Source organism: Astatotilapia calliptera, chromosome 16 (assembly GCF_964374335.1).
Source record: "Astatotilapia calliptera chromosome 16, fAstCal68.1, whole genome shotgun sequence".
NCBI classification, from domain to species: domain Eukaryota; kingdom Metazoa; phylum Chordata; class Actinopteri; order Cichliformes; family Cichlidae; genus Astatotilapia; species Astatotilapia calliptera.
The window spans coordinates 13,740,190-13,760,415 of NC_137437.1; the positions used below are offsets into that span (position 1 = coordinate 13,740,190).

General features: G+C 38.9%; 1 protein-coding gene across 1 annotated transcript in view; it reads right to left on the bottom strand.

Annotated features, from left to right (window-relative positions):
• Positions 1–19,960, bottom strand: part of clybl (citrate lyase beta like) — a 66,474-nt gene extending 46,514 nt beyond the window's left edge. Inside the window, exon 1 of the mRNA XM_026144784.2 lies at positions 19,809–19,960. Coding sequence (XP_026000569.1) covers positions 19,809–19,852 — 44 coding nt within the window. The 5' untranslated portion in view covers positions 19,853–19,960. The remainder of the gene's footprint in view (positions 1–19,808) is intronic.
• Between the last annotated feature and the right edge of the window lie 266 nt (positions 19,961–20,226).

The following is a 20,226-nucleotide window of genomic DNA, read 5'->3' on the forward strand; positions in this document are numbered from 1 at the left end:
TTTAATTGAAAGGTTTCAAAAAAAGCTCACGTCTTCCAGTTATTTTTAGGAAATTCAATAGACCTTACCCAGGGCAACCTAATGAAAAAACTAATATTCTTTAGCTGCTTCATTTTATAAATTCTACACTTACAATTACTGTTGGGTTTTTAGAGTTTGTTTTACAAATCAAAATGTATTTTAGTCACTGAATTATTGAGAAAACAAACTGCCGAAATACATGCAATGTTTAGGACAGAAGTAGTGGTGGTATCCCAGTAACTTTGATGAATGCTCAACACCCAAAAGTCGCTTCTGCTTTTACCCAGCTGTAACATATGAATGTGCCTAAAAGGGATATATATTAGGGATTTAATTTACTTTTGCAATTAGAAGAAGTAATGCCAAACATATTAATATAAGATGCCGAAAGAAAAAAAAATCACATAATTAGGACTTTTCTCATAACTAGTACATAATAGCTGCAATGCATCATGATATAATCTTAGGATATCAATGACTATCCTGGTTAAATCCAGTCTAAGAATGACGTTCTGACTATGAAAGCAAATCTGGGACCCAGTGCTTCAGTGACAGTATTATTATTGGTGATTTCTGAACACAAAAGAAATGTAATGCCAAGCTTGAAAGTTGTGAGCATAGTAAAACTGATCCAATGCTGAAATCGAGCAATAGCAGGCGTCAGGTACAGGAAGCCATTAAGAAGATTCCATTTGGAGTTAGCAAAAGTTTCCTGATCAGTGCAGAATGGGTGTTGGCATGTTGTTACTGGAAATGTCTGTTGATTGACACAGGGCATGAGGACTGACGTGCTGTTTTGACTGGACTGCTGCCTAAAGATCAAAGTGTTCCACAAATGTTATGATATGGAAATCTTTATAAATCCACAGATATATGGTCATTTCACAAGGCCGAGTTAACTCTTATTATTTATCCAATTCCTGGTGAAGTTAAGATTCAGAAATGTATTTCAAAGATACAAAAATATTTTAATGGAAATTCTGACTTATGAAAAATTCTACTTTAAGCTCAGAAATCTGAAAGAAAAAAAAAAAAAAAAACCTGGCCAAGTATTCACTTCGGTATTGGTTTCAGGCTTTTTCCTTCCTTTGGGTCCCAGTAAAACAGGATTTCAAAAGAGCCTTATCACCGTCATTCTCTTAGAAAAGAACACAGTAATGGAGACCGGATGTACAAGCTTACACTAGGTTAGGCTAACATAACGAGGAGTGAAGAAATGCTTTGAATGATGCTTTGAAAAAGGAAGAGCTCCTGTATCGCCCCCCTGACCTTCCCACTCCACTTCCTTCCTGAGAAGTAAAAGAATGCTGTGTCAGGTTTTATGAATTAGTAAAGACGTGTATTTTAACTTCCCCATAGCAGATTCCACAATTAATTCCCGCATGCTCCTGTGAATTGATTACAAATAACAAAAATGTAATGGAAAAATGGCATATTAAATTTAATGAGTTAACTGAAGCCTTCTTTAGACAACTATTATAGGCAACATTTTTGAATGTTTGCTTGCATTGGGCGATGGGTTCTATACTACAGCAGTTTTAAATCAGACTAAGATCCCACACCATGTAAGACTTTGTGCACTGCTGAGAAATAAAGCTTTTCTTCACATACACTTTGAGCATCTACAGAAAAGTGTGAAACCTGAGCGTGTTCCATGAGTTGATTTTACTACATGAAAAATCACAAAAACAGTGCTCATAAACCGGTACTGTGTATTTAAATTGCCAACAAATAAATAACTGAAAATATTAAAACAGATCAATAAATGAAGATTAAAAAGAAGCCAAACAATAAAAGTGACTTTTCAAAAATGCTCTACGGTCATTTTGTCAAAGTGGATAAAAACTTCTGTCCTATGCAATACTTTGTCATAAATAAATAACAAAATACATCAACAGAAAGACATCATGGTATTTAGAAAATGAAAGCGTAAAACAAAGTGGTTAGTGATATGTGGTGTCTTTTTGCAAGTGCAGTGGGGTTTTGGTTGGTGGCAGAGGTGGTAAACACATGGTTTTGTTTCTTTGGTATGGTTAAATTTACTAGGTTTAGTAAAATTTCATGGTTTGGGTTTCACAACTTTTAGCACTTGTGAAAGGTTTTCTGCCAGAAAGACAAATTTCTCCCATTTCTCCTCCATTTTCATGGTTTTCATGGTGTGGCCTATTTAAATCACAAACAGGTGGGTCCTATGTGCATTAACAGTTTTACTTTTACTACTACATAGCCATGCTACAGTATTGTTTAGTCTGTCATTTTAGTGCATTAGATGGTTGCTAGGCAACATGATGATCATAAAGCATCATTCATAAGTCATGATTTGTGGATAAAAATGTGATGCCATTGTTGCCAAATTAAAATAATACAATACTTTTAGAAGTTGTTGTAGTTGCAAAAACACTATGTTGGTCATTGGTTGCTAGGTAACATTATACCATCTAACAGTGATACAGACAACCTTCAGGGGGGCTAAAGCTACACCATAAACTTGGAGGTGATTTGCAGCAACTGGTGAAAAGACAAAACAGAAGGTCCATGAATTCAAGCGACTATGTGCACAATAACTGCTGGCGATGGACGTGGATAAGAAACGCTTTTCTCAACTTCGAGGCAAAAGACTGAAGTAACTACCAATGAGAGTCAGAAATACCGTTGACTGACATATAACCAGGTAGCCATATTTCACCCAACCAGAGCTTCTGGCAGAAATGATGACTCATTTCAGCATGATGACACACAGCTTGACTCATTCATTATTCTTGTCTTAAATTTTAGATATTCCAGGCAGCTGGAATATATTAAATTGATCAGCCATCAGCTTCAAAACCAAGTGCAATGACTAAACCTCTCCAGTGTGTTTGCAGCTTATGATGTACCTGTGTGACAAATTTTGTTACTGCCATCCTGATGATCTCAGAGATTTAATGTATTACAGCAAGATAAACCTCCGTGAATTTAAAATGTTTAGGGCAATTGATTTTTTTCCTTTTAAGTAACACTGCAAAATGACACGTCACCACCACTTGTGGTACTGCCGCTTCCACCTGAGAAACTTGGTGGCCTGGGTTTCAATAGTTTCTGTCTTCCCCAGGAAGTAGAACAATATCATTCAGCAGGTTTGTGATCAATCTTTCTAAATCCTGTTGGTGGAATTCCATATTAAAATCATATTCTATGCCAAATCTTCACTATGGCAGATTCAGTAAGAAAATGTGCAAATGACAAATGCCTATCGTCCTCATCCAAAAACATAAAGCCAAGTCAGAGGTTATATTCTTCCTTTTCAAAATGTAGCATTTTAGTCATTAGCATAGTAACAAATATCAGTGACATCTTTAGTTCACACCTCCTAGTTGTGGAACAGAGAATTCACTTCAAATACTGTGTGTTAAATACTACAGCAAATATAGTATTTAACAAGGCCTCCTAAAGAAGGAACAGCAAGTATTCCTCCACTTTAAAGTGCATTCTGGCTTCACAATCCAAAGAATAAAACCAAATTAATATATTTCTTCCCATTTATATTTCCTTGTACATCTCTTTTGTTCCTTTCTTCTCCATCTTTGCAGTGGCTAACCCAGTCCAACACAAGGTCCCTACTTTGACTGTGGCTTCATCCTGTATTTTCCAATTATCACCTTTTAAAGGCCAGCTGGGTGCATTCCAAACCATCAGGGGGCAATTCCATTTGCATTGCTCTGAGACAAAGTCATGCACAAGTACTTTCATGCTTAAGTTCATAACAGACAGCCTGAATGGAAGTTATAGGTGCAGCTTAAAGTCATCCCGATAGAATACCTTCAGCCAAGTAAAATGCATGAATGTGAGAGCGGTGTGACTTTTAAATAAATGTTATAAGTTAAAACATTTGCTTGGTATTTGAAATCCCCAAAAGTTTGCAATATAAACACAGCACGCAGCTTCTCCAAACTTTCTCATTTTACACTGATCAATGGAGCTCTCCTGTGAGTGAGACTCTGTTTACAATTTCGGCTCATTATGCTGATTTTATTCTTCTTCTTCATTAACCTGATTTTTAAGCAGCTGGAGAAGTATTTTACATTTGTTTTATTTAGGTCAGTGTTTCACACAAGTTGAAATTCCCCCAAATTAAACGGCTCTTCCCTCTTCCGAAACAACCATCACATGTGCGTGTATCCATGTTTGCATGCATGTGTTGTTTTGTGTGGTGACGGGTGGGGGAGTAAGGTTTCGTTTGCTTTGCACATTAATGAACACTGCATTCTCTGCCTGCCTTTAGGCTCCTTAATGCTGGCTCTTTAATGCTGGGCTGTTCACTTGTGTAAACCTGTGTTTGATTTCTCCTTTTCCCCTCCCTCTCGGACTGCATATAGTAGCATTTAGCTGTGAATTAATTTTCATGTTTGGATATATCCTGCTGAGGTGTGATGCCAGTGGTGCATAATCAAAATCTGCAACACTACACATTGGTAGATAGGCCTTGTGGGTGTTTTCACTGTGCAGATCTGTAGCTGGGTGGGAAAAAGTAAAGGACAGAGTGCAGTCAATGGCCAACACACAGACACAACAGAAGTCAGCAACAGGACAATGGACATTTAACACAACTGAATAAATCTATTATTTTATGGTGGGATCTGGAGCAAAGGATAACTTTTGCAGTGTGGTGTGCAGCTGTGAGTGTGCCTGTGTGATAATGCACATGTCTCTGGCCGTGGGACAAGACAAGCACCCAAAGCCACAGCTCAAACACCAGCAGCCCTTAACATGGTGTGTCTAATGCTCCTATTTAGCGTTTGGGGTGCAGTGGCGCGTGGACTGAGGTTTTTGGGAGGGGAGCGTGGATAGCACCTAGCCTGACAGCTGTGCCCCAAACTGAAGACAAAAGCCTGAGGAAGTACCGCATCAGCGAAGATGGGACTAAAAGGCATGGCAATTTGCTCGTGGTCTGGCCTATACTGCCATTTAATTCGGTGCATCATCCACCATTCATGCAAAATATAGCCCAACAGCAAACACTTCTTTTGTACACCAGAGCTTAAGCTGGTAGGACATCTTTAACAAACTCTGTTATTTAAAGAACAGGCATCATGTGGTACATTTAGATCAAAAGTAGATACACAAACTACAAATTCATAACAGACTTTCTTTTAGACAAACACAAACAGACAGAACATAGGCCACCTTTTGTGCATCACGTTTTTTTTGTTTTTTTTTTCCACTGGAGTTTGTAATCCTTTGATTGGAGGGAGTCTCTTTGTCAATCCATGCACTTCAAAGCTAAGCTAATATACCACGCTGCTTGTGTTTGTGTGTCTATGTGTGCAAGTCTGCATTCAAGTCTTTAACATTTCACATCAAGGAGTGTTTTTTTTTTTTTTTTTTTGCTTTGTCTTTTGTTTAAAAAAAAAAAAAACTCGACTGACTGATCGACTGATTGAATAACTGATCGACTGATCAGAAACGAGGCTGTCTGTCAACTAAAATTGTGAGTTTGAGGGCAGAGTTATGCTAAAATCTATTTAAAGCATTTAGCACCCAGGATTAAATTTCATACACATTAACCCTTTATTGCCATACACAGAGGTACCTCCTTTTCTGGGTTAGACTAACAGAAGAAGAGATAATTACTTGTTTGTTGTCACATCAACTATTAGGTGATAATTAGGCTGGGCGAGAATTTTAACTCGCCTAAATGGTTTGTTTGATCTGAACACGTGTTCTCAGATGGATGTCTGAGTATCCTGCATTAATTATTGTAAATTGAAGTATTATCCAGCCTGTTCAAAGATGGATGATGCTGATGCCTCAGTATGCAGTTCTCCTCACTACGGGGTGGAAAACAAATATTTCTTTTGAACCCACATGTCTTACTGTAAGATAGTTTTGTAAGTAAGCATAGGTGGGTGTGCAGATTTTCTCTTATGTTTTTAATCACTGTGGTAGGTTTAGCTTTGGTGTGAATTGATACTAGCTGTGAACTTTACTTGGAGCTGAGCGAGGCAGATGAAACGTTCGTAAACGTGAAGTGTGGATGGAGAGGTGCTCGCAAAGGGGTGGTGCTGCTATTTCTGGCCGCTACATCAATAACTAGCCCTGCAATAAAATGGAAAACTAAATATTTAGAAATATGTCTTAACATCAAAACAGGAAACCTATCCATGCCTCGCATAAAGGAACTACCTTTATTATGCCCTTGTGTCAATCCACACAATTGCAGAGATGTCAGAGGATTGAAGCTGACTCAAAAATAACTACTGGTTTAAATTAGACCATCAAACAGCCAGCTGCTGATTTGTTTCCTGTGTGTGCGCGTGCACATGTTGGAGTGTGGATGTGTGTATGTTGTGGTTGGATGGTGCACTGAGGGAGAGGACCGAGCAGGTTTCTGACCTCTCACGGGTGCAGAAAAGTGATTGCAACGGAGTCAGTTGACTAAAACAACAATGTGTGCAATAGGCCATTTCAAGCAAACTTTAATACATACTGTAAGACCTTTTAGTCTTATGCGACAATATTAAGAAGGGTCTAAAACTGGAATTTTTATGTCTAAACAGTAAACTATTACAAGTCATTTTTAAGGACAATTCCACAAGGCAGGGTCCTCCCACTCATCTTTTATAATCAAGAACATCAAGAAGAAATGCTTATTTTCTCTTAAATGAGAGGGGCATTGTTGATACTCCACATTTAATCTGTGACAAGTGTGTTATACCACAAGATACTTGTTTATTAGGTGAACTTAGGTGAAATGACCTACTTTTTTTCCTGTCATCCATCAGATTAGTTGTGCCTCGTCTCAGGTTGTGGCCGATTTCTGTTTTAGCAAGAAGCAACATAGATTTTCTATTTGCGCTTTCCAAAAATTCTTTAAAAAAAAAGAGTGGACTTCAACCAAACCCTACCCTTATGCCCAGCCTGAGGGCAGGTCACCTGGTACGTGTTTAGTCACGATGACTTTTTATAGCAATAGTCAGAGATGCCATTATCCTGGGTTGTTTTATATAAAGCGTACTCAAATGATGTCACTGTTAACTTAGTCTCACCTGTTATGTAATCAAATGTCAGCATATGGAAAACTAAAATGGTAAAAAGCTGCGTAGGTCGGAGATTTCGAGAGAAAGTATTTTTATAGACAGCCGAAGGCTAAACAGATGAGAACATGCAATAAGGCTTTCTAAGGAGCTGCTGAACTTTAAATAACAAAGCACATGGTTTTCAGAATAAACCAGAAAATTTAAAAAATAAATAAATAAAAGCCAGTTGATGATTCTGGTAAAATTTTCATAAAAATCCCTCCATAACAGGAATTTTTAAAAATCCTGCTAACAAAAGAAAACAAAAAATCAGCACTCTTTACATGTTGGTGCATTATTCTGATGCAAAAAGCCATCACTTTATTTATTTGATCCAACAGTTTGTTTTCTTCTTAGTAGCTTCCATTTACAGCAGCCGAGATAGTTTGATCATAGGTTTGAATAGCTGCCCCGCGCCCTTTAAATGGATAAGTGGAAGAAAAGGGATGGATGGATATTATTCACTCAATTAGGACATCTTAAATGGAAAACACTGCCACTGCCAGTGTGATAAGACTGTTCCAACCTTGTCAAATCAAAAGGTAAAAGTGTCTCTTCTGACTTTTTAAACATTGTTTATTTGTATAATTGTTTTGCCCGCAATGTTTGTTTTTGCTCCACAACATGAGCATGTGCTAATAGTAAGGGTTCTGGTGTGCTGTAAAGCAAACCCTATGTGAGAGTGTCTGTGTCTTTAGAGGGCATTAGTAGAGGCATTATCTTGTTGAGCCAGACAGTTCAGTAGTAAACCCTCTGGCAAAGGGCCTCATAGTAAATTCTGATGGTACGGCACAGTAGAGCCGGAGTGTTGTAGCCTTCCTGGCACAGAGATATGGGTCGTGCTAGACTGTCCTCTCCCTAACCCCAGCACCACAGCCCAAACCCTGATGAGATTAGCTGGCCAGCCAGGCGCTCAGTGGTGGTAAAACACAAACACCACTGATTATGTGAACATTAAAGTCGGATCCCCTCACACTTTAGCTCAGATCCCCTTGTGCAGGGTCACAAGTGGGTCAGTAAAATGACTGTGCTGCCATTTGCAACCTACAGTATATGTCAACGCGACTTCTACCTTGGCAGCCACCGTGGACTTTGCTGATCGTAAACAAACGGAAGACTTATCCTGCGATTAGCGATTACATCATCAGAGACACGTGCTACCACTTTTAGTGGGTGAAGAATGGAACAGCAAAACAGCTGGCTTCCCAGAATCTGCCAAATAATGGTGTTTATTTCAGGAAACATGACTGCTTGCCCGACTTTCTTGACAATAGCCCAAATCAATAACAGGCCAAAGATTTTTATATTTCCTCGCAGAGACAAGCTTTTGTGGGGTAGGTGAGTAAACACAATGCTTTGTCCATTTATACTCTGTTAAATCACTACTAGAAATGGGATTAGGCAGGTTGGTATGCCAAGGTAATCACCCATTCAGCAGCAGCCAGAAGAAAAGGCCTCCTTAAGGAGAAGGGGTGGGTTTTATATAGCCGAGAGCTTTGATTACTGCCCCGTCTTAAAACCGCATCCGATGAGTAAAGACATGCACTGGTCCTCCCCCACATTTACTGGGCAAGTTGCCCTCCTGGGTTCCTGTAAATAAGTGATGTCACAGCGCTTAATGATGCCCAGACTAGACTCAGCGAGGTCCTGGAAAAAGGAAAAAAGAAAAAAAAAACACTACCAGCTTCATCACTATTATAAGCATGCTGCCCTACTCTCATTTTGTGCACTGTATCTTAACAACATCAAGTGTACTCTTTCTAATTTTATGACACTAGAAAATTTAGCCCTCTCAGAAAAAAGCCAAAACATTGTCCTCATCTGACGTTCCATTGTTCTCCGGGTAATGAAGATGTTCCCATGATAAGCAAGAAAGTTTCTCCAGGCTTTCTCCCCATCTCCAACGACGTAGACTGGTAGTGACAGTTGTTTCCAGTTGCTACATATAAAAGGGCCCATCATAAAGCCTGGCTAGAGGAAACAGGATAAGCGCTTGAGCCAAGGCAGTAAAAAGCTCTCTGGGAACTTGAAAGCCACACAAATGAAGTCTGCGTCTGCCATCTGGAAACAATAAACAAACAAAACCCAGCAGCCAAACAAACACCACGAACGGCAGAGAGGGAGAGAGCGAGAGAGAGAAAGACACCAAGAGAGAAAAAGCGAGCCAAAAAGAGAGAGAAAGAGAAGTGAAATCTGGCTTTAAGAGTTTGAGAGTGTAAAAAGGGAAGGTATCAATGTTTAAATGTGTGCAGCATGCATCATTAGCAGACAGTGATAGGAAGACAGACACAGAGACAAGCCTTTGTATAAAATATCCTTTGATGCTGGGGAGATGGTCCTGCTGTTTGAACGTGTGTGGTACCACTGAAACCTGGTTCTAATGAAGTGTAGTGCTAACAGGAGGCTGCCTGTCTGCAACCAGTGCTGGTGCCAGGGATTTGATGAGAAGTTATAAAACCAAAATTTCCAAGTTTGAAATTCTGCAAAATACCAAAAACTCTTTGCTTCCCACCCAAATAAATCATATTTTTCTTTCCTTATTTTTTAAAATTCGGGTGAAAGAAGAATAAGTTATCTACTCCTTTCACCCGAAGGCTTAGCTTTAAGTGTCGTTAAATTTTAAATTTTCTATGAATCATATAGAGTGGCACACCTTCTTGAGAATACACTCAGGAATACCAGAGTAAACTTCATTACATATGATAGAAAAAAAGGTTCAAACTCGACAAACTTATGATCAGATTAAAAACGTGTGGTCAAAGCTCACCGTGATGCTACTAAACATTTTTATACCAAAACTCAATAATTAGTTTGTGACATAGAGCAAAATATCAGACAGCTAAAGGTATTTGATGCCACAATGCAGAAAATCAGGTTTTCTGGGCAGTCACTTAGTGACAGTGTGTGACTATTTAATGAGGGAAATTCATGAGATAAAGCTTCACCTTCTAATAGACTAAAACTCAGAAGCTTCTCTAAAAGACTTTCTCATAAGAAGACCCACTGTCAACACTGACACCGAGGGGTTAATCAAAGAACTGCAGCCATGTGGCCACAACACTGACCCTTACAGATACTTTCACATATAGGCATACATACACATAAGCTTCCTAGCGCAAAATGATACAGGGAACAGCGCTAACACATACACCACACACACTCAATCCCCCCCTGCTGTGCCCAGTTAGCAACACTTTGCTATAAAAGCAGGCCTCTTACTCATTAGTTTGCTGTGTATCAGACAGGAAATGCTGGGTAAATTACACCTCATCGCGCTGGAACTAGCCGACCATCACCATGGCAATGAGCCAACCTTGGTGCCGTGAGAAGACCTAAACATGATCGTGGCAGAGGAAGACGTGATGAGACAAGATATATCATTCCCTGTTAATAACCGCTCAGTCCCAGTGACACAAATCTACTCCTACAGGTTTCTGAGTTGTTAACTGAATCCAAATCTCTATGAATTTAACAGGCCTCCAAAAAACTCTGGCCTTTTGACAGAGGAGCTAACTCCAAACCTGGAAGTAATATCCTGCCCACACACAACTTTGACTGCTACCCAATTAATGGTACATGGGCTAAACAGCAAGAACCAAACAGAGTCTGTGTGAGAAACTGTCAGTCATCTGTACAATATATGCTTCGGTAGAGTTAAATCAGTTGTAAGTAGGTTAAAACGAGTCATGGCAATCAAAAGAGATTGAAATGACCTATAATTTGGCTTTTAATCAATCAAAAACATGCTGATCATGATTTACTGATACATTTAGTTTTTAACAGCTTCCACTATGCCACTTGAAACCTATATAATGTATGCATTACATCCATTTTCAGCGGTTAGAACTAAAATACCTGTACGTTATACTTTCATCACAGCACTTGGATTGGCTCACATCTCTAAAAAGCAAAAACACAAGTTTCCCCACTTTTGTTTTCATTAATAACAGAATATTTCCCCAGCTTCTCATTCAATTCGACCACCACGCTCAAATTCTTAACCACATAAACCACCCGCTAGCCAAGTCCACCGCATGTCTCTAGAACAAAATTCTTTTGTTGCATTGTTCACACATTCCTCCCTGGTCGTGTTTATACAGATGCAATTCCATGTGCGCACCGAGGTCGTAAGAAGTCCTACTCTGGAGCCGAAGATGTGCTATTGATCAAAGGCTTAAGCGCTAGAGCAGAGATACTTGTTTTGATTGGATTTTTTTTCCCTCCCCCTCTGTAGATACAGGTTAACATATCCATCTGTTGGCCGTATGGATCCACCTTGGTCAGTTAAGGGACAAGTGTAGGCCTCTCTACTCTGCCAGCTCTTCTCTCTCATCCCTGTTTACTCAGCTGGTCCCCACGCCAGTCGTCAGAGCTTTGTTTTCACACAGCAACATGTGTTAATGCTCTGTAACAGATTTCAAAGGCGAGCTTAGCTGGGTCAACAACAGGTAATAGAGCAATTTATTGATTCTGAGGCTAAAGTGAAAAGCCCCTACTTGATAGTCACTTTTAAATATAGACACTAATGCTGTATCAGTATAGTTGGTATATTTAAGTCATATCCTGTATTTTGGGGGTGTTGCATAATTCAGCTTGATAAAACACCAGCTCAGCTGACATATAACATGAACAGTAAAGAAAAAAAAAAGGTTAGATTTAGAAAAAAAAAACGGATAAAGAAAGGAAGGGTTTGATGTTACTTGACCAACCTGCTCACTCAAGGTCCCCACGGTTGTTTTCTTGCTTGATTGGATTACGGCCACACACCTTAAGCTCAGCTTCCACCACCAATCAATGAGGAAATGAAGTGTCAACACTCTGGTGTTTATTTAACACTCATTTATTTTCCTACCGGAAGCCAAAGAAAGCTCAGCCACAGAGGACACCAGATGAGCAGAGGGATTTTCGTTAGCCATTTAGAATTATTGCATATAACTGTATACTTCTAAGAGCATTACAAACACGGCTTTCTGTGGCGTGCAACTGCTAATTGCTTTTTCAGTTAATAAAATGTTGGTTTTTATTTTATTTTCCTTAATTGCTTTGCATGAAAATTCCTGTGGCATTATATAGTTTTGAAATTAAATTAGCCAATTTAGTGTGAAATTACTAATGTATTCAGACTGAATAGCACTTTGCGCTACAATTAAGACATTATAATATTAGACATGTATATTCAAATTCTGCATGTTTCTAATCTCTTTTATAACTTGGAATACGAAGCTTTTAAACTCCTGGCTGTGCATCCATATGACCAAGTTAAAAGAACTGGTAATGGGAAGACAACAGGAAGTCTGTAATGCTTCCAGTCAGCATGAAGTGCCATCAAAATAAAATTCTGCACAGTAGCTGCTGCTTAAAACAACTGGGGCAATTGAAAATTCCCCTCACAATTTATGCCAAATGCCACTTTATAAACATTCTAGCACGACTGCCAAGTGTCTGCGCTGCTTTATGCCCTTTCTCTTAATTGAAAACATTATAGGGGTGCATTACACTTAAGGATTTTATAAGCTGTGCTATAAAGCCCTAGCAGGCCCTGAGAGGGGAAACTGCCCATTAACTTATAAGGTCCAGGCCTTGGCTCTCTTAATTGACAACCTCTAGGCTACTTTCATCACTTGTCGACTTCATAGCAGCAATCAATGTTTCCTCCAGGATGCTGTTGCATCTTTGACACGAGGGTGTTTGTGACAAAGAGCAGTCTGCCGCCAATGCCAGGGCGAGGGCTCTAGGCTGTCCATAAAACAAGCACACACATTCCTCTCCTAGCTCCAGCCATCTGAGAGGGCTCCATTTAACCATTCAGGTACTGCTTCCCAGAGACACCAGTGCAAATTCACTATGAAACCTATTAAGAATGTGGACTTTTTAATACGCCTCTGCAGTTCATATCAGCACAGATGAGAAAAACAATTTCTAAATGATCCACTAAAACAGTTTCTCTTATCAAAGTGGTATTAAAAACATGACATGCTAAGCAAATATTAGGTAAGATTAGGAAAGAAACTATTTTCTTTCAAACTTTTTCATGCTATCCCCACAAGCGAAAGAAGACAGACACACACACCAGACTGGCGTGACAGTCACTTCACACTCTAATGTGGCAGGATCATCAGCTTTGTGCCTCTGGAAATTCATATGCCTTGAATTAGAGCCACATGTCACGATGTTGTTGACCTGAACAGACACATTAATAGAATATTAAACTCACTAAAAGTTCTTTGTGACAAACATGCAAACTGTTTGAAGTGTCTCATTATACCTCTTAAGAGACATGCATGACAATTTACAAATGTAGGAAAGCAATAAGCAGCTCTGACTGTTAACCACCTGTCAATGGATCTCGTGAACCATCTAACAAAAACACACTCAAGTGTAGCAGCAGTATCCCAGCAATATAATATTTGAATTCTATGAACTTATAAGTCATAAGCAAGAAAAAGGATTAAAATCAAAAGAGCAGATTGGAAGGCAGCACCGGTCTTTTTTTGTTTGTTTGTTTTATGACAGTTTACATTTAAATTTGTTCATCCTTATGTTTTCCTACAGAAATTAACAAAAACTATTGCTCCCCTTTTTCTTTAGTGGGGATAAATGACAGCAAAATTGAATTAGCTACATTTTTAACACATCATAAACAAACATTTAAATCCATTACTATGACAGATCCGCAGTTCATTTGTTAGCTGAAAAATCTGAGTATTAACATCTACACATGGGTATCATGATACGTGGAGATGGAAATATTGCTTACATTTGTGTCTTGATTTTGGAATCATTATACCCCTCTTAACTATCCCATGACTATCTTATAACATTGCCCTTGTGTGCCATGGTTTACAGCAATATTGGCATGTTTTGCTGTGCTAGCTCGCAGGAGAGAGATTTTCAGTCAACTATTCTTCACCAAACTGCTCTCAAATGACTACACATACCTGGCAGTTTACACATCGACTTCATTTTCATTTATTTTGGCAGGAATTCCACACAGGAGTTCTCCTGTTTATATAGTCACATCTAATCTCAGTGTCACACACACTTTACATGTAATAAGATGCAAAATATTTAACACAAAATAGTCACATATACTGTTTGTTTATTTTGTTTTAAATAACTTAATAATTGTAATTTATGAAAATTACGACTATTCCTAGTCCATTTGCATTGGCCAAATATCAGTATCAGCTGATACTGGCCGATACTGGCATACAACTATGTCAGTGGCCAGTGTTTATTTTTTGTTCCAGTTTTCCACTGGTTTAATGTTAAAAAAGAGAACAAAATGGGAAATAACAAAAACAAAAAGCAAAAAAGAGCAAAAAGAAAATGAAAAGATTGAAAAAAAAAGACATTTATTGTTGCAGAGGATGAAGCCTAGTGACTTGGGACATCATCTTCTCTGTAGTACCACAAGCCTGACAGGTGCCACACAGGAAGAAGAGACTCCATTGTTATTATTATTTGGTAACAAACAACTGAGCTGAAAAAGCTATATGAGTGAATCTTGTATTATTTCCTAATTTAATGAATACCAATTACAAACCCATAAAGGCATACCCATTAGCTTAACTGGTTTTCGCCTCCTGTTAATTTGGCAATAATATCATGCTAGTAGACAATATTAAGAAGCGAAAAAGAAAAACATACCTGCCTAACAAGAGTACTGTCTCTGTAAGAATGTAAGTACACTAATGTGTTGTCAAACTTCTAGACAAATTCCAATCTTGATTTAGAATTTTATATGCTTTTATATGATGAAACACTTTGAAAGTATTTAAGTTGCTAAATTACAGACTGAAAATTGTCATTCTTAAACACAAAGTCATTATTAAAGTAATTTTCAACAGATCGCTGGTCACCAAAAAGAAATTACCTGCTTTTATTCTACTATTTGTAGTCTGGACATTTCCTCTTCTCAAACATTTGGGTAAAGTTGGTTGTTGTCATTTCCTACTCTGTGCTGTGCCTGTTGTTCAGGTACACACACCTGCCACTTCATTAGGTACAGCTGTTCAACTACTTGTTAGTCAGTCAATCACATGGCAGCAAACAAAAACATTTTAGGCACTTAAACATGGTCAAGATGATGTGCTGAAGAGCAAATCAAGTACCAGAGTGAAGACGAAAGGTGATTTATGGTTGTTGGTGCCACATTGGCTTGCCTAGATATTAAAAAAAAAAAAAAAAAAGCTGATGTACTGCAATTTTCACACCAATCCATGGGTTTCCAGAGAACGATCCAAAAAGAGAAACTATCCAGAGAGTGGCAGTTCTCTGGGTGAAAATTCCTTGTTGATACCAGTGTAGAGATGCACTGATTTCAATTTATTTGACTAATTCCAATTTCTGATTTTTCGGTAAGTGTGACCTGGCAATACCGTTGCATACATAGTCAACTTAAAGAGATTATTAAACTTCACGATCTCTCCAAATGTATATCAAGTAAACAACTGATAATAAAGTGCTCTTCTACTGAAAAGACATACTGATAAAATGAGCTGCTGTACACCCACGTTTACATGACAGGTTTTACTTAGCAAGCAACAGCAAGTTCCCCAGAATTATATAACAAAACAAATTTCAGGTACTTCCATCATTTTCTAGTATGTTTATAGCTTCAGCAGATAAACGGACGTCAACCATTTCTCTTTTTCACTCATCTCCATAATTTTCCCATAACTCCTTTGATCATTTGCTCTTATTGAGCCTGCTGCCTTCTAACATACTCTGGTCTCTGGTTAGCTTTGTCTTTAGCCACTTTTCCTGTGTTAGCTCCTTTAAAATGACCATATATAAGAGTCTCATTAGGTTTGTTGTAAGGAACATTTTCAGTTTCCCCCTGCAGTTTACTTTAGTGAACTTTCACACTAAAAACATAGCAAAGATTGTAAAAAATATTAGTTGATCTGGCGAGTCTCCATTTCTGCTGTGACATTCAGATGGTAGGGGGAGATTTTGGTGTAAACAACATGAAAGCATGGATCCATCTTGAATTGTATCAACGGTTCAGAATACTGATGGTCTAATAGTCTGGGGATATTTTCTTGGTACCAAATGAACATCATTAAAACACCACAGCCTACCCCGGTATTGTTGCTGGCTATGTCCATCCTTTTATGGCCACAGTGTACCCATCTTCTGAAGGGTGCTTCCAACAAGATATCACACATTGTGACAAAGCATCTCAAACTTGTTTCTTGAACATGACAATGAGTTCACTGTACTCAGATGGTCTTCACAGTCGCTAGATCACAATTTAGCACTTTTGGGATGTAGTGGAATGGGAGACATGCATCACAGATGCACAGGTGACAAATCTGCAGCAACTGCGTGATGCTGTGATGTCAATATGGACCAAAATCTCTGAAGACTGTTTCCAATACCTAGTTGAATATGCGTCACAAAGAATGAAGGTAGTTCTGATGGCAAAAAAGTGTCTAAAGATAATAACAAAAGACTAACTGTAAAATGTAACAGGCACTTTATTCAATCAGGCGCAATTCCATAAATGTAGTTTTATGACTGTAATGACCAGTTTATGTGCACTGTATTGGTCTACCAGTATTCCAGATACTAATATCAATTCAGCACACATTTTCCACATTTAGAGGTTAAATTAAAAGAAACACCTCCACTCAGCATCACCACAAAGTACCACACCTAAAAACCTGAGTTAACCCTTGAATAGGGATGGGTATTGATAAGATTTTCACGATTCCGATTCCATTTTCGATTCTGTTTAACGATTCGATTCTTTATCGATTCTCTTATCGATTCTCTTTAAAAAAGGAGAACACTAAGGTCGATTAGCTTAGAACATAGGTGTCAAACTCTGGCCCGCGGGCCAAATTTGGCCCGCAGCCTAATCACATTTGGCCCGCGAAGCCATACCAAATTACTATCAGAGCTGGCCTACTGGTATTATACAGCTAATATATATATATTGTTTAGTATTAAGCTTTGCTTATTCCATATTCAGTTTTTCAGCAAAACGTGTTTGAGTCCATAAGAAAAGATTCATTCTTATATCTGGAGCAATAAATATATTTCAATAAATATTAACGTTAGCCCGCAACTTTGTTCCAGTTTTGAATTTTGGCCCACTGTGTGTTTGAGTTTGACACCCCTGGCTTAGAACTTTGTTTTATATCTTCTCTTTGAACAAGATAGAAATTTAGGAGTAACATGGCCTTACAAACCCAGCAGTGAGATCTTAAGAGATCCAGCCTACGGCTCTTCAATGGGGTGTCACAGGGTCCCCAGGAAAAAAAATTGTAAATGTAAAATAATAAAATAAATATTCTTCAGTAGCAATAACAAAGTATAACATAAATTGTTCTGTGGCAATTACACAAGAATATCCAGTAATGTCCCTGCCTACAATTAAACACATTCACTTACCAAAGTGAAATCGGGGGCATCTGCTGTGGCAAATGGGTTCAAGCCTTTTACCACAAACTTAGTCACTGCTTGGTGTCATTCATCTATCCTGGCCTGAAAGGAGACGCTACCGGTAGACTGCAGCGAGAGCTGCCAGCATCTGAGCCAGACTCTGTCTGTCTCTCTCATCATGGTCACCTAAATGCACAGTAATGGCAGGTTTTGTAATAAGGCAGATCGCGCTAACATAATATGCACTGTTATTTACCTGCCGCATTAACGGGAGAGGACGTGCAAACGTTACCGCTGCTGCTGAGTTGAGCTTCACGAGTCCGGAGCGGAATTAAAAACACGACATTCATTTAAGGTCATCGCATGTTTTGTGAGCAAATGCTTTTGCATACTCGTAGTGCCAGGTAAATGACGCTCCGCAACGTGATGACGTCATTCGGGGCAACTGGAATCGATAAGGGAATCGTTTGCAAAAATGGCAAACAATTCCAAGGAATTGAAACAGTGGGAACCGGTTCTCAACAAGAACCGGTTTTCGATACCCATCCCTACCCTTGAAGAAAGTCCAGTTTATTGCAGGGCTGGTATATTGTTCCATTGATTTGATTATATGTCGCAAAAGTCATTAGCATTTGCATTTATCACAGCAGCATAACTGGAAACTGGCAACTTCCTTGCAACTAGGAAGGGAGAAAAAAATCAGTGGTTGCACGATGACTGCACTGAATTTTTTGTAACATTTACTCACAAACTGCCCATTAACTGAACGTGAAACAGCATCAGCACACAAGCTGAGCACAACTCACCTGCAGGACACCTCTTTGGAAGAGGAGACTCAATTCAACTGGTTGCCAACTGCTTGTATTCTGGTTATATTCCTATAATCAAAGTAAGGCTTCTGAGCACTTAGAGTATGTCACTGATGTGAGTTCACCTAGAATTTTGCTTGTGTCAGTGAGCAGGTGAAGATTAGTACACTAGCCTCATTTGAGTATCATTAATAAGAATGGCTCTCCGAGGTTGCACAGAGCTCCTTTAACAGTGAGGATCATTTACTTTTCCTCCAATTATGATGTGGTTTTGGTTTGATTTTCATATGAATATGCATCTTTTATTCATCACTCAACCACAGCATATCAAAGAAGTCTGCAACAGTGTAAAGTGATAGAGTATCCCATGTTATGCGTAAGTGTACAGCATTTGATATCCAGCATTTCAACTGGCTCCAGCATTTCTAAAGTGAGCACTGCAGGACGAATGCGTTTCTAGACCGGGCTTTTATCCACTGTCTAAGGAGAAAGGGGGGAACGTTGTCATTATGGGACTGTGTTAAATGTCTATCAAACAGTGCACATTTAGAGCAAAGGTTGACCTGTCACCATCTTCTGCTGCCTATGGAGAAAATTGCGATTCACCGTGAAGTCACAATTTATGACCGAAAGTACAGCAAAGAAAATGAAATGCAGCTACAGCAAAGCCAAGGTAGAAACTTATAAAGTTGCCAAAGGAAGGCAACTTTTCCCCAGGTTATTTTCAAGGAGCAGAATGCAACCCTGTGATCTAATCTTGTAAATGTGACACAAACATAAGAAATATGTGTCTTAGAAAAACAAAAACATAAAAAAGAGGTGTGGTGATATATTTGGATTTTGATGGGAATTCATCCAAAGATGATCACTAGAGAGAACAGCAGTAAAATAACTTTTTCTTTAAAAGTTACGGGAAAGAAAAGGGGCAATAGTGGAGTGGAGGACGACTACCGCAATGCAAGAAAATAACTGTCAAACTTTTATGTTATTATATTTTCTTTGCAAAGTCGTCGGAAAAGTTGCATTTAAAAAAAAAAGCAAATGTCCCTCACAAAAGCCAAGCCTGCATAGCACACGGTCTGTGTTTAATGTTTTACTTAGTTATCAAATTACACACTACCTCTTGGCCCCAGTAACATTTTTACTTCGTTTCCCACCTCACATTAGATGTGCTGTAAAACTGCGACCCTGGGCAGAATGAGTCACACATTCTTACACTACATTACTAAAGTCGTTCAACAAATAACAGCCACGTTGCTACAATAAAAATAAACAAAAACTGTGTATTCCGTTATTTTGGAAAACGCAAGGCTGTAAAAACATGTTGCTACAAACACAGCTGCTTCTCCACCGCCTACAAAACAAGTGACATTTGACCAGCAGCTGCTAGCTGCACGCTATGAGCAGGAAAACCTATTCATAAAAATTAGCGCCTAAATATTTACAGTGTGTTTTGTTTTTTTCCTCCACAGCCGACAGGTCAAATCATCATTTTCAATCGAGATAAACTGAAAATAAATTGACTTACTGTGGGACAAGTTGTTTCACAGCTCTAGTAATGTGCGCCGCCATGTTTTCCGATGACGCTACAAGAGCAAGCGGCGATTGGCTTCACTAGCGGCGCGTGTGTGCAGCTTGAATCATGTGATTGGCCACAGCCTGGGAAGGGGCGTATCTGGAGTGCTGTTAGCACATGGAGTGGTAAACAGAGAGTAACTGGCTGAGACTGCTGTCGAGGATAAAGTGCAGCGGATGAAATATGTTTCCAGTCCAACAGTTGTGATAAAGTAGCAGAAATAAAGAGTAATTCAACAAAATAAGAGCAGCTGCATAAAAACTAAAGTCAAAGTTTCTGTGGATTACACATCATCTCAGAGTACTGTCTCTCTGAACTGGTCCTCACATGAACTGTCTGCTCTTTGAAGGCACAGACTGCCCGGAGCTTC